The 13,766-nt window shown below is 56.4% G+C and overlaps 2 protein-coding genes across 7 annotated transcripts in view; one reads left to right on the forward strand and one right to left on the reverse strand.

The window, feature by feature from the left end:
- The window catches only part of TMC6 (transmembrane channel like 6), a 22,511-nt gene extending 21,858 nt beyond the window's left edge, over positions 1-653 (reverse strand). The window contains exons 1-2 of one of the 4 annotated variants that reach the window (XM_077166102.1): positions 405-653; positions 134-184 (exon numbers count right to left, since the gene is read on the reverse strand). The gene's annotated coding sequence lies outside the window, so the exon portion shown is untranslated. The remainder of the gene's footprint in view (positions 1-133; positions 185-404) is intronic. The other 3 variants (XM_077166097.1, XM_077166104.1, XM_077166103.1) reach the window with 3 other exon arrangements.
- TMC8 (transmembrane channel like 8) overlaps positions 1-13,333 on the forward strand; it is a 13,449-nt gene extending 116 nt beyond the window's left edge. The window contains exons 2-16 of one of the 3 annotated variants that reach the window (XM_077166105.1): positions 594-790; positions 971-1,119; positions 1,448-1,597; positions 1,846-1,928; positions 2,399-2,535; positions 2,814-2,961; positions 3,311-3,481; positions 3,761-3,900; positions 5,093-5,216; positions 5,731-5,828; positions 5,942-6,125; positions 6,252-6,382; positions 6,482-6,640; positions 7,089-7,167; positions 7,878-13,333. In XM_077166105.1, coding sequence (XP_077022220.1) covers positions 651-790; positions 971-1,119; positions 1,448-1,597; positions 1,846-1,928; positions 2,399-2,535; positions 2,814-2,961; positions 3,311-3,481; positions 3,761-3,900; positions 5,093-5,216; positions 5,731-5,828; positions 5,942-6,125; positions 6,252-6,382; positions 6,482-6,640; positions 7,089-7,167; positions 7,878-8,159 — 2,175 coding nt within the window. In that variant the 5' untranslated portion in view covers positions 594-650 and the 3' untranslated portion in view covers positions 8,160-13,333. Of the gene's footprint in view, positions 1-593; positions 791-970; positions 1,120-1,447; positions 1,598-1,845; positions 1,929-2,398; positions 2,536-2,813; positions 2,962-3,310; positions 3,482-3,760; positions 3,901-5,092; positions 5,217-5,730; positions 5,829-5,941; positions 6,126-6,251; positions 6,383-6,481; positions 6,641-7,088; positions 7,293-7,877 lie in introns of those variants that run through there. The other 2 variants (XM_077166107.1, XM_077166106.1) reach the window with 2 other exon arrangements.
- The last annotated feature ends 433 nt before the right edge of the window (positions 13,334-13,766 follow it).

Raw genomic sequence — 13,766 nt, forward strand, 5'->3', positions numbered from 1 at the left:
GAGCATGATGGGATGGAAGAGATAATTGAGGCTGAGGGTTTGGGGTTAGAGGGGCAGTGGAGGCACGGCACAGGCAGCAGAGGGGTCCCCTGGCCACCTTCCCTCAGGTGGGCTTCCAGGGACACTCACTTACTCATCTGGGGCCGAGGTGGAGGGGTCCCAGGGCAGACCCAGATCTGTGAGGCTGGACCACAAGACAGAAGGTGGAAGGGGCTTCCGGTTTCCAGAGCAGGGTTGCTGCCCAATTTCAGGGACTGCCAGGGTTTGGGACAGCGGGGCCCTCCCAAAGAGGGAATCGGCACATGGAGAAGCACAGGAATTGTGTCCCCAAAGGGTAACCCGGCTGGCCTGCGGCCCCGGGAGCCAGCTGGGGTGGGGGAGCAAGCCCGGGGCCCGCCACCTACCTGCAGAGCACCTGGGCGCAGCTTGGCCCGTGACTGTCGCCTTTTTCCGTGCCCGTTTGCTCTTTCTCCCCATTAGACACTCAGGGAAACTGAGGCCCCTGGCCATGCATGGCTCTGAGAGGTGGAGTGGGACTGAGTCCGGTGGCCAGTCCCAGCTGCATACTTTCTCTTCCTTTCTGGTCATGCCAGGCCGAGACGTTGAGGCCCATCCACCTGGCATCCCCGGCCTCAACCCCGACCGCAGAGATGCTGCGGCAGTGGTCAGGGCAGCCGGGGCCCGAGGCAGAAGGCGAGGAGCTGTGGGGGCAGGAGATGGAGCGGCTGTGCTCCTCCAGGGCGCCCGTGCGGACGCTGCCCTACGCTATGGTGGACAAGCGCGTCATTCTGTAGGTGCCCCTGGCCGCGCGGGGGTCGGGGAGGGCCTGGCGGGGGGAGGGGGGCACACCCCAGGAGTGCACCTGCAAGATGGGGAGACCACGGGTCCGAGGGCGCGGCACTGCCTGGCTCGGGTGGGCGTGGTGGCTGACTCGGGGGTTTCCCCATCCCCACCCCCACCCCCACCCCAGGCAGCTGCGGGAGCCCGAGGGGGTGCAGAGCTCGTGCTGGGAGCGCTGGCGGCGCAGGCGGCGGACTGCAGGACGGCGCTTCTGGGAGGCAGTGCGCCAGCTGGCCCAGGGCTTCGGGCTCTGGGAGGGGGCGCTCTACCAGATCGGGGGTAGGACCCGCACCCCGACCCCTACCTCCCGCCTTCCTCCCGGGAGTCTCAGTGTCTAGCTTTAAACTGGGAGGAGGATGTCATTCTGCCTACCACTGCCCCCTCCCTCCGCACCAATGAGCGCCTCCATCCGTACTCGTCCCCCAACCCGACCCGGCAACCTTGGTGGATGACGCCACCCCCTGGTGGCGGGCCGAGGTACTGCTACAGCAGCCTCCCCCACACTCCATTCAATGCATCCGGTGCAGGGCCCCTCGCATCCCGCAGCCCTGGGCGCTCAGCCTGGCCCCCAGCTCCGTCCCTGGCCCACCATGCCGTCCTCACGTAGGCCTCTTCGGCACGGGAATCCAGTCGTACTTCACCTTCCTCCGCTTCCTGCTGCTGCTCAACCTGCTCACCCTGCTGCTGACCGCCAGCTTTGTACTGCTGCCCCTGATCTGGCTCCGCGTCCCGGCCCCAGGCCCCGCCCTCAACCTGAGTGAGTGCCCGTCCCAGGGACCCCAGGTTCCCCCAGGGAGGGAACAGCTCCCTGGAGCCCACTGCACCCTTACCGGGGCCCCCTCCTGCTTGTGCCCAGTCTGGGCCTCTCCCTGCCCGTGCCCCTCGACATGGCCTCGGCACCCTTCCCAGGCCTCCCCAGGCGGGGGGTCTGTGGAGCTAGCATGGCCAAGCCTCACCTGTGCCAGGGGGACGCCTCCCTGGTGGCCCCCTCTCCCTCCTTGACAGCCTTCCAGTGCCCCGGTGGCCATCAGCCCCAGCCTGGCCTTCCGAAGTTCCACAACCAACTTTGGAATGTCTTAACTGGCAGGGTAAGTGGGGTCTGACCAGCCATGTCCCAGACGGCCCCACCCCTGCAGGGGGCTTCTAGTGGGATGGTCTTCCACAGACAGGCTGGTGGGGCCAGTCACAGAGTCTGAGCCACTGTGCCCTGCTTACTCCCCAAGCCCACAGACATGTGCTCATGGCCTGCAGAGGGCAGCTGGGGTTGCAGGTGCAAGGGACAAGAAGGGGATGTGTCCAGGTCTCTGGGATACACCCTGCCCCACTTTCCTCCTTGGAAGCCATGAAGTGCTTGCCACTATGAGCTCCTGGGTTCAAGCACTGGCTCTGTTCCCCAAAGCTGTGTGGCCTTGAGCAAGTTGCCTAACCTCTCTGAACTTCTGTAAAAGGGGATTCTCTTACTACCTACCTGTTGGGGTTACTGTGAGATTAAATGGCAAGCATGTAGAGCAGAACCTGGGAGGCAGCTCTGGCCTGTTGCCATCATCCATGTCCGTAGGCCTTCGACAATACCTACCTCTTCTATGGCACCTACCGGGCAGGGCCTGAGAGCAGCTCAGTCTACAGCATCCGCCTGGCCTACCTCCTCAGCCCGCTGGCCTGCCTGCTCCTCTGCTTCTGCGGGACGCTCCAGCGGTGAGAGCAGAGCCACACCTCTACCCCTGTCTGGGGGCTCTCCCCAGTGCCCCCTCCCTTCGTGTGGTACTCCCCAGTGGACAGGAAGACCCCTGACCCCTGTTCAGTAAGGCTCATCGGTGGCTCCCAGGCCAGGATTCTTGTGTCCCCAGCTGCAGCCCCAGAAGCAGGACCACCGCCCCTGCACGCCCCACCCGAGAGCCCAGAGCCCAGCTAGACGGAAGCTGGCGGGTGGGAGGTGCCCCTACCCAGAAGGCCCCAACCTCCTACCCCTCCAGGATGGTGAAGGGGCTGCCCCAGAGGCTGTTCCTGGGCCAGGAATACAGGACGCCCGTCAGTGCTAAGGTCTTCTCCTCCTGGGACTTCTGTATCCATGGGTGGGAGGCTGCCACCATCAAGAAGCATGAGATCAGCAATGAGTTCAAGGTGAGTGTGCCAGGGAGTGTGTCTGGGTGTGAGAGTGTGAGAATGTGTGTCCAGGTTGAATGAAGGCGTGTGAGAGCATTTGTGACAATGCATGTGTGTGAATATGTGAGAGTGTGTGTGAGCCAGCGAGTAAAAGGGGCTGTGTGTCTGTGGGTGTGACTGTGCAGGTGTGAGTGTGCACACAGGCTGTGACACCTGGGGGCTGTGCATGTGTCTGGGTGTGAGCACTCACCTGCACAGTTGCAAGGTGGGGGCTCCAGAGAACTCGACCCACCGTTCCTCTTCCTGGTCCTGGTGCAGTGTCACGCCGACCTTGCCTGTCCCCTGCCCCACCCCACCCCCGTGACAGGTGGAGCTGGAGGAGGGTCGCCTCTTCCAGCTGATGCAGCAGCAGTCCCGGGCGCAGAGGGTCTGCCACCTGCTCACCTACCTGCGTGTGAACGTCCTCATAGGGCTGCTGGTGGTCGGGGCCATCAGTGCCATCTACTGGGCCACCAAGTACTCACAGGACAACAAGGAGGTACCAGGCCATTGACATGTGCCCCTTTGGGAGGAGGGGCCCTAGGAGGAGACGGAACTGTCCCCTCTACCAGGGAGCGATGGAAGCAAGGGTGCAAGGGCACGGCCAGCTCCCGCTAGCTCAAACTGGGGCCATTCCCCCAGGCTACCACTGGCAGTCACCTGTGGGCTTCCAGGTCCTGGGCCAGCCCCCGAGTTACCCTCCAGGGGATCACGGGGATGGGGGAGCACAGAGGGCCCTCCTGGCCCATGGCCACCCCACACCAGCTTCTGCCTACAGGAGTCGCTGTTTGTGCTGCTCCAGTACCTGCCCCCTGGGGTCATTGCCCTGGTCAACTTCCTGGGCCCCCTGCTGTTTGTATTCCTGGTCCAGCTGGAGAACTATCCTCCCAACACCGAGGTCAACCTCACCCTTCTCTGGTGATTGCCATCTTTGGAAGGGGGTGACAAGTGGGACAGTGCGTGTGGCGGGGGCTGGGAGGGGAGAGGGCCTGGGAGCACGAGTGAAGGCAGTGGGCCGACTCTCGCCTGGCCTGAGGAGCTACGTGGCTGCCCTCATTCACCACCGCACCAGAGGGTGGACAGGTAGGTGCTTCCAGAACACACGGCCTCACGGACCCCAGCTTGCAGACGTCCCAGTCCTCTTCCTCCAAAGACACCACCTCTTGAGCAGAGCAGAGGCCGCTCAGACACAGGAGCCGCTCTCCTGCAGGGGTTGTTGGGACCCGACTTTGCACGCTGAGAAAATCAGCAGAGCGGGGCATACACAGCGAGTTTTCCATTCCTGACCTGTGAAGCCAAGGCTGCCACCCTCCGTCCCTGCACCCAGGTCACACAGCCAGGATGCAGCAGAGCCCAAGCGGGCCGAGCTGCTGGGGGCAGGTTCATACGCAGCCCTCCTCCGTCCCCTGTGTCCACCCTCAGCGCCCACGTCCTGCCTTGGTTCCTACCCCTGTCCCAACCCCTTCCAGCTGCAGAGCTCCAGCCCAGCCTCTCTCCCCTCACCCACCCCCCTGTTTTTTCTTCTGCCCCGCCCCCCCCCTCCCCCCCTTGGAGTGGAAGATCTAGAGGGCTTCCTGCTTTCTTCCAACATTGGCTTTCTTTGGTTGGATTTTAAATTTTATCTTCTGAGTAGATAAAAAAGTGTGCCCATGGTAAAAATAAAAATAAAAACATTCAAAATGCACAGAAAAGCCAAAGATTTCAAAATAAGCCCCCACCCACCGCTGCCTCCCTCAACAGAAGCACTGTTCCCAGCTGGTCTCTTGTCACCCATGAGCACTGAAAATGCCCACGCTTAGGTGACTCTTGGAGGCCAACAGGTGCCACGACCGCAGGGCTTCTTCTCTGTGCCTGTGAATCTGCAAGGCAAGGGGGTGGGGGTGGCCGGACTCGGCAGTGTTTTCCAAAGTGGTCTGAAGCAGACCCCTTCTTCCATGAATCATCTGGAGAGACCCAGGTTTGGGGGAACACGCTTTGGGAAACATCACCATGGAGGGAGCAGGTTGAAAGGGGCTGAGCTAGGGAGATGCTGCAGCGCTCACTGGGTATCAGCCACACCTGTGTCCTGCTGTACCTGGGCCCCTCCTCTGACCAAGCTCCGGCCCCTCAGGTGCGTCATCCTGAAGCTGTGCAGCCTGGGGATGTTCTCCTTCTCGCTGGGCCAGACGGTGCTGTGCATCGGCAGAAACAAGACCAGCTGTGAGTCGTTCGGCTACAACGCGTGTGACTACCAGGTGGCTGGCGGCCCGGCCGGGCCTGTCCCTTCCCTGCAAAGCCCCACGTCAAACCAGGCAGAGCCCCCCACACCCACCCCTGCCCCTAATCTCTCTGTCCCTCTCTGGGGTCTCACCAGGCATGGCACCACCTCCGGGGGCGCTACTCTCGTCACACTGGGTTGTGTGGTGCAGCAGCCCTGGCTGTGGGGTTTCCTGAAAATGCCCATGCTTAGGTGACTCTTGGAGGCCAACAGGTGCCATTACCGCAGGGCTTCTCCTCTGTGCCTGTGACTCTGCAAGGCAAGGGGGTGGGGGTGGGGGTGGTCGGACTTGGCAGTGCTCTCCAAACTGGTTTGAAGTAGACCCCTTCTTCCATGAATCATCTGGAGAGACCCAGGTTTTGGGGAACACGCTTTGAGGCCCCGGGTTTTAACTTAGAAGCGTCTCCCACAGAGGACCAGCCGACAGGTGGGTGCAGAAACAGGGGGGGGGGCGGGGATGGTGACGGCTCCCCCACCCCTTCTGCCCGCAGTGCTGGGAGAACTCGGTGGGGGAGGAGCTGTACAAGCTGAGCATCTTCAACTTTCTGCTGACCGTGGCCTTTGCCTTCCTCGTCAGCCTGCCTCGGAGGTGAGCCCCGCAGGGGGCCGCCGTGGGGGGGGGGGGGGGGGCCTGTGTAGGGATGCCAGCCCACACCCAGGACCCCCATGCTCCTCCTGGGTGGACGTCCCCTTCCCTGCCAGGCTGCTGGTGGAGCGCTTCTCAGGCCGCTTCTGGAGCTGGCTGGACCGCGAGGAGTTCCTGGTGCCTAAGAATGTGCTGGACCTTGTGGCAGGACAGACGGTCACCTGGATGGGCCTTTTCTACTGCCCCCTGCTGCCCCTTCTGAACAGCGTCTTCATCTTCCTCACTTTCTACATCAAGAAGGTAAGAGCCAGCTGGAGCCGGGCGCACACCTGTCCCTTCCCCTTTCTAGCCTGGCCTCCCCGGGCTCACACTCGCCTGCCGCCCGCCGGGACTCACAGCCGGCCCTGCGGCCTTGTCTGCCCCCAGTACACCCTCCTGAGGAACTCCAGGGCATCCCCCCGGCTCTTCCGCGCCTCCAGCTCCACCTTCTTCTTCCAGCTGGTTCTCCTCCTGGGCCTGCTCCTGGCCGCAATGCCCCTGGCCTATGTGATCAGCAGGTGAGGGCGGCTGGGGCCTGGGGGGTGCTGGTGGCCACAGCCCCTCCCCCATCAACCCCCGGGTCCTGACACCGGCCTCCCGCGGTCATCTCTCCCCAGCACTCACTCCTCCTGGGACTGCGGCCTCTTCTCCAACTACTCGGCCCCCTGGCAGGTGGTCCCAGAGCTGGTGGCCCTCCGGCTCCCGCTGGCCAGCCAGCGTGCCCTCCACTACCTGGGCTCCCATGCCTTCAGTTTCCCCCTGCTTATCCTACTCAGGTGCCTCTTGCAGCGGGGGGGGGGGGGGGGGGGGGGGGGGGGGTGGGGGTGGGGGTGGGGGGGAGGTGAGCCCCTGCCTCTGAGCCCTCCGCCCCCGGAGGTTGGGACAGAGTCGTGGGGCTCCCCAGTCTCACCCACTGTGGGAACCAGAGGCCGAGGGAGGAGGCTGCATCTGTAAAGCAGGCAAGGCCAGGCCTGCCGTCAAGGCTGGGCGGATAAGGGGACCTCCCTGGGGTAACAGGTTCTCCACATTGCTGGGCTAAGGGGACCTGGGGGACCCCAAGGGAAGGAAAGGACGGCCCTATCTTCAGATAAAGTGGGGTCTGCAAAGGAATGCGAGAAAAGGCCCCAGGACCGCGTTAAGAGAGATGGGCAGGGAGGGAGGAGGTCAGGGATGGCACCTGCGGGCCCAAGGACGAGAGTGACCTCGGTTCCCGTCTGCCCACAGCCTTGTGCTGACCGTCTGCGTCTCCCAGTCTCAGGCCAACACGAGGGCCATCCAGGGGCTCCGGAAGCAGCTGGTGTGGGTGAGTGGCCGCGACAGGCGAGGGGCCCCAGTCTAGGGAAGCTTTCCTGCCAGACATGTGGCCTCAGGCTGGCGGTGCGGAAGGGGAGGGAAGAAGGGGACGGGCCCTAAGGCGTGGCCGGACTCTAGGGCTCTGGCCTGGGCTTTGAACACAAGCTCCCAAGCTCAAGACAGACACGCGGCCTCCGGCGGCACACTGGCCTCCACTAGGGGCGTGGTCTAGGGCGGGCCGGGACCGCGATGGGGCGTGGCCTCGGGCTGGTCTGGGGCAGGATGCAGGTTGGGGCGTGGTCTCGGGTCTGGGAGCCGGGTCCTGATAGGCGCGTGATCTCAGGCTGCTTGTGGTGGGTGTGGCCTCGATCTGGGGCGGGATCCTAGGGAGCGTGGTCTCTGGCTGGGGCGGGTTTCGGGTAGGGGCGTGGTCTTTGGGCTGGGCGGGACCACAAAGGGGCGTGGTCTCTGGTAGGACTCTAGTGTGGGCGTGGCCTCGGGTTGGGCTGGGTCAGGATATTGACTGGGGCGTGGCCCCGGGGGCTGGCTTGGGTGGGCGTGGCCTCTGGCTGGAGGCGGGACCGGGGTGCGCGTGGTCCCCGCTGGCGCGAGAGGCAGGCTTGGGCGTGGCCTCCGGCTGGGAGCCGACCGCCTTCTGTCCCTACGGCCGCGGGGTGGGAGGAGGTTCCGCTTGCAACTCGCCCCTCGCTCCCCTTGCAGCAAGTCAAGGAGAAATGGCACCTGGTGGAGGACCTGTCGCGACTGCTGCCAGAGCCTGGCCCGGGAGGCTTTCCGGGATTTGAGTCCCCACGCTTCCAAGCCTCGCGCCCGCGGTCCTTCTGCCCCGGATTCCCGTGCCCTGGCTCCCCAGACCCCAGGTCCCATGGGCCGGGACCCTCCCCTGTGGGTGCCGCCGGGCCGCGTCCCCCCCGCGGTGGACCGCGCAGCGCCCCGACCCCCGCCTGCAGATTCCGCTTCTCCAGCGCCGCGGAGATGCCGTAGCGCCGACCCCCGCCTCCACCCGGAGCCTCCCTGAGCCCGACTTCCACGCCCCCTGCCTCCCAGTCTCCCTTGCTGGACGCTCCTGGCGCCCGGTGACACCACCTCTCCCAGTGGCCTCCGGGTCTCGGAAAGGGGTCCCCAAAGAGGGGCCCACCAGGAACGGCAGGAAGAAAATATGGGAACCTCTATTGAGGCTTTTACCTCATCCTTTTAAGACTCCTATTTTTGTGAGAATGTTTTATATTAGTCTATCACCATGAATACAGTTTATAGACATAGCCTGCTGGGAGTACTCAGGAGTTCTCTGATGGGAGCACCATCATAAAATTTTGAGGACTTCCACCAGTGGGAAGAGGAAGAAGACGTGGCCACCACTGGAGCAGAATGGTTGAGGGCTTGCAGAATCTGCTTATCTATTTTGCCCCAAGATTCCCCCCCTACCCCGCACGACCAGCTGTTCTTCCTCTTTTGCAGAGGAGAAGATGGAAGTCCACAGAGGTTAAGTGACATGCCAAAGACTACAAAATCAGCAAGTTGCAGAGCTGGCCTGTGAGCCCAGGGGTCAGCGTCAGAGCCCTGCAGCACCTGGTGGGGGTCTGGGAGGCCAAGAGGGAATTAGAGGGTCCTGGGTCAGCCTTTCCCTGGCAGGATTCCTTACAGTTCCATGTTTTAACCCAGCAACCCACACCACCAGCAGCGTCTCGGGAAGCCAGATCAGAGGCCCCTGGCCATGTGCTAACCCCTGTCCCGTGAACATGAACTTATTTGTAAATAGGGTCTTTGAAGATGTTATTAGTTAAAATGAGGCCAGTCCCTGTAAGGAGAGGAGATTTGGACACAGAGAGCCAGAGACACCCCAGTGGCAGAGGCAGACACAGAGTCATGCCATAAGCCAGCAGAGGCCAAGCCTGGAGCAGGTTCTCTCCTCTAAGAGGAAGCACATTCTCCTGGCACCTTGATTTTGGACCTTGGCCTCCGGAACTGTGAGACAATAAATTTCTGTTAAGCAACTTATCTCTAGTACTTTGCTAAAGCAGCCCTAGGAAATAAAAACACCCCCACCCCCACGGTTGCTGGGTGAGCGGCCCCGAGGGAGGGTGGGGTGAAATCACCACGCCAAGGGCCCCGAACAGTGTGCATGTGCAAGATGAACAGAGCATGGGTGGCAAGAGGGGGCATGGCCACCAAAGCTACAAATGCATGGCTGGGATGAAGACAAAGGCTGTGTCTGAGATTCCTGAGCCTGTTCGAGGCTCCTTTTCCAAAGCCTCTGGCCCCGATGCTCCTGTGAGTTTAAATCCATGGTTCTCAGCCTTGGAGAAAACCTGAGAAGCTCCCAGAACTGTCCCCTTCCCCAAGATTCTGATGAAAGTTGGTCTGGGTGCAGCGAGGGCACTGGGACTTTCTCACAGACATCCAGGGTTGAGAACTGCTGGGCTGAAGAACTGTCAAAGGGAACATCAGGAAATCTCCTAAGCAGGCCTGGAAAGCCTCCAGCTCCACCAGGGGACCAGGACCCAGTCAGATTCCATCCCTGGACAACCTATGGGAAGCTCTGACCCTCCCGTGGGGGCTGGAGGCTCCTCCCCTGGCCGCTAAAGACTTGACCAGTTCAGCTGCTGCTGTCACTGTCCCTGAGGCTCGCTTGTACACGTGACCCATCGGTCAGTCAATAAGTCCTGCTGAAAGCCTGGCCCTGTTCTGAGGGCTGATAAGGAGGCTGAAGGAAACAGCTGGAGCTCTGTCCTCAGTCTGGAGGGCCACGAGCCTGGCCCCATGAAAGTGACATGTGTGAATTAGCAGCGTAGGGCCAAAGCACAGGCCCCACTCCAGCAGCACCAGCCTCTCTTGGAAAATATTAGACATGCAAATATTTCTCAGGTCCACTGGGACCTTCTGGATCAGAAACTCCAAGGGCGAGGCCCAGCCCTTGGGCTTTAACGAGCCCCCGGTGATGCTGAGGGTGGGTCCACGGTGGGAACACTGAACTAGAGAAGGGTCCTTTGGTTATCATCTTTCATTCATCAAACATTTACTGAGAACCAGCTTGTGCAAGAACCAGCTTAGAAAGGGCTGTGAGGGGTCAAGCCTAGAGACCTGGGGGAAATCATCAAACTCTGGCTCTCCATTTGCTCGTCCAGATGATGCCATCCTCTTCTGGATGGTTGTAGGGACTTGAGGGGTGCCTCACTGGGTGCCTGGCCCCTGGCAGGGGCACAACCAAGAGAGTCTTCAGGCATGTTGCTGGCCTAAAGGACCCAAGTAGGGAGATAGGAAGGGGCCACAAGACCCCACGTGATCAGGACCACCCAGAAAGAGAAGCAAAGGTCTCGGAAGATGAGCGGTCACTTCTGGCAGGGCAGGAGGGACTCAAATGGGAGACAAGGGCAGCAGAGAAGACAGTACAGGTGGAGGGGGCAGATTGAGTTGAGGCATAGACAGGGGTCTGGGAAACCCAGGAATCCAGGAAGCTTAGGATGCTGGAATGTGAGGTGTCCAGGGACACCCAGACCACCTAGAAGACAGAACCAGCATGCCTTCCCTGCATGCCAGGGGCTGGGCTGATGGGGCCAAGGAACCATGCGCTGAGGAGCCTGCTCTGCCAGCAGCACAGAGGACACGTGGGGGCAGGAAGGCCTGGAGGGGTTACTGCCTTAAGTGAAGGGGATCCCAAGTAGGTGCAAGAGCCCATTGCATATTTAGAAATAAACTTAAAAGATACAAAAGACCTATGCAAAGAAAACTACAAGAAATTGTTAAAAGAAATCACAGAAGACCTAAATAAATGGAAAGACATACCGTGTTCATTGGAAAACTAAATATAATTAAGATGTCAATTCTACCTAAACTGATTTACAGACTCAATGCAATACCAATCAAAATCCCAAAAACTTACTTTTCAGAAATAGAAAATCCAATAACAAAATTTATCTGGGGGGCAGGGTGCCCCAAATAGCTAAAAATATCCTGAGAAAGAAAAATGGAGTTGGAGGTCTCATACTACCTGACTTTAAGGCATATTATGAAGCTACAGTGGTCAAAACAGCATGGTACTGGCATAAAGACAGATATACTGACCAATGGAATAGAATAGAGTGTTCAGATATAGACCCTTTTATGCATAGGCAATTGATCTTTGATAAGGCAGTCAAGCCAACTCACCTGGGACAGAACAGTCTCTTCAATAAATGGTGCCTAGAGAACTGGATATCCATATGCGAAAGAATGAAAGAGGACCCATATCTCACACCCTAAACAAAAGTTAACTCAAAATGGATCAAAGACCTAAACATTAGATCTAAGACCATAAAACTGTTAGAAGAAAATGTAGGGAGATATAAGTCTTATAACAAGAGGCAGTTTCCTAGACCTTACACGCAAAGCACAAGCACTGAAGAAAGAAAGAAAGAAATGGGAACTCCTCAAAATTAAATACTTTTGTGCATCAAAGAACTTTTTCAAGAAAGTAAAAAGACAGCCTACACAATGGGAGACAATATTTGGAAACGATATATCAGATAAAGGTCTAGCATCCAGAATACATAAAGAGATTGTTCAACTCAACAACAAAAAGACATACAACCCAATTACAAAATGGGCAAAAGACATGAACAGACATTTCTCAGAAGAGGAAATGCAAATGACCAAAAGGCACATGAAGAGATGCTCAACTTCCCTGGCTGTTAGGGAAATGCAAATCTAAACCACAATGAGATATCATCTCACACCCACCAGAATGGCCATTATCAATAAAACAGAAAATGACAAGTGCTGGAGAGAATGTGGAGAAAGAGGCACACTTATCCACTGTTGGTGGGAATGTCAAATGGTACAACCGCTGTGGAAGGCAGTTTGGCGGTTCCTCAGGAAGTTAAGTATAGAATTGCCATATGACTGGCAATACCATTATTAGGTATCTACTCGGAGGACATGAGAGCAGGGACACAAATGGACATTTGCACACCAATGTTTATAGCAGCATTATTTACAATTGCAAAGAGATGGAAACAGCCAAAATGTCCATGAACAGACAAGTGGTTAAACAAACAGTGGTATATACATACGATGGAATATTATACAGCCGTAAAACAGAATGAAGTTATGAAGTATATAACAACATGGATGGACCTTAAGGACATTATGCTGAGTGAGATTAGCCAGAAACAAAAGGACAAATACTGTATGGTCTCACTGATATGAACTGACATTAGTGAATAAATTGGAGAATTTCATTGACAACAGAGACCATCAGGAGATAGAAATAGGGTAAGATATTGGATAATTGGAGCTGAAGGGATACAGATTGTGCAACAGGACTGATTGTAAAAACTCAGAAATGGACAGCACAATACTACCTAATTGTAATACAACTATGTTAGAACACTGAATGAAGCTGAATGTGAGAATGATAGAGGGAGGAGGGCTGGGGGCACAAATGAAATCAGAAAGAAAGATAGACGATAAAGACTGAGACGGTATAATCTAGGAATGCCTAGAGTGCATAATGATAGTGACTAAATGTACAAATTTAAAAAATTGTTTTTGCATAAGGAAGAACATAGGAATGTCATTACTGCAGAGTGTTGAAAATTTATAGTAATTAATGTTTAAAAATATTAACTTACAATGGCTGAGAGATTCCAAACAGAGTCGAGAGGTTATCCTGGAGGTTATTCTTATGCACCAAGTAGATATCATCTTGTTATTCAACATGTAGTGGAGAGGCTGGAGGGAACTGCCTGAAAATGTAGAGCTGTTTTCCAGTAGCCATGTTTCTTGAGGATGATTGAATAGTGATACAGCTGTCACAATGTGACTGTGTGATTGTGAAAACCTTGTGTCTAATGCTCCTTTTATCTACCTTGTCAACAAAGGAGTAGAACATATGGAATAAAAATAAATATTAGGGGGAACAAATGCTAAAATAAATTTAGAGTAAATGCTAGTGATCAATGAAAGCAAGGGGTAAAGGGTATGGTAGGTATAATTTTTTTTTTCTTTCCTGTGTTCATTTTATTTCTTTTTCTATTGTCTTTTTATTTCTTTTTCTGAATTAATGCAAATGTTCTAAGAAATGATGAATATGCAACTAAGTGATGATATTGTGAATTACTGATTATGTATGTTGTTTTATTTTGTTTCTTTATTTTTTAATTAATAAATAAATTTAAAAATATTAACTTAGTGTGAGACTAAAGCAAAACAATGTTTATTTGGTACAAAATTTATATTTTGACTAGTGCATTTCCTAATATAACTTATGTAGACAGGTTAATTGAACACCATAAGTACATGGAACCTTGAGAAGGGCATGAGATTTTGTTGGTTTGTCCAGAGTGTTGCCCTGATAAATCCCAGAGTGATTTGAACAGTGAATAAAAAAGTATTTGCAAAGTTCCCTCAGGGAATGGTGAGAAAGGGGGAAAATTCAACTTCCCCAAGTGGAGAATTCTTGATATTCTCACAAGCAGTGGGGACAACCAAAGCAATAGGCTGAGCCGCCAATCCAGGGGTTTGTTCATATGAAACTTAACCCTACAAAGGATAGGCTAAGCCTACTTAAAATTAGGCCTAAGAGTCACCCCCAAGAGAACCCCTTTTGTTGCT

The sequence above is a fragment of the Tamandua tetradactyla genome, chromosome 6 (assembly GCF_023851605.1).
Source record: "Tamandua tetradactyla isolate mTamTet1 chromosome 6, mTamTet1.pri, whole genome shotgun sequence".
NCBI lineage: Eukaryota > Metazoa > Chordata > Mammalia > Pilosa > Myrmecophagidae > Tamandua > Tamandua tetradactyla.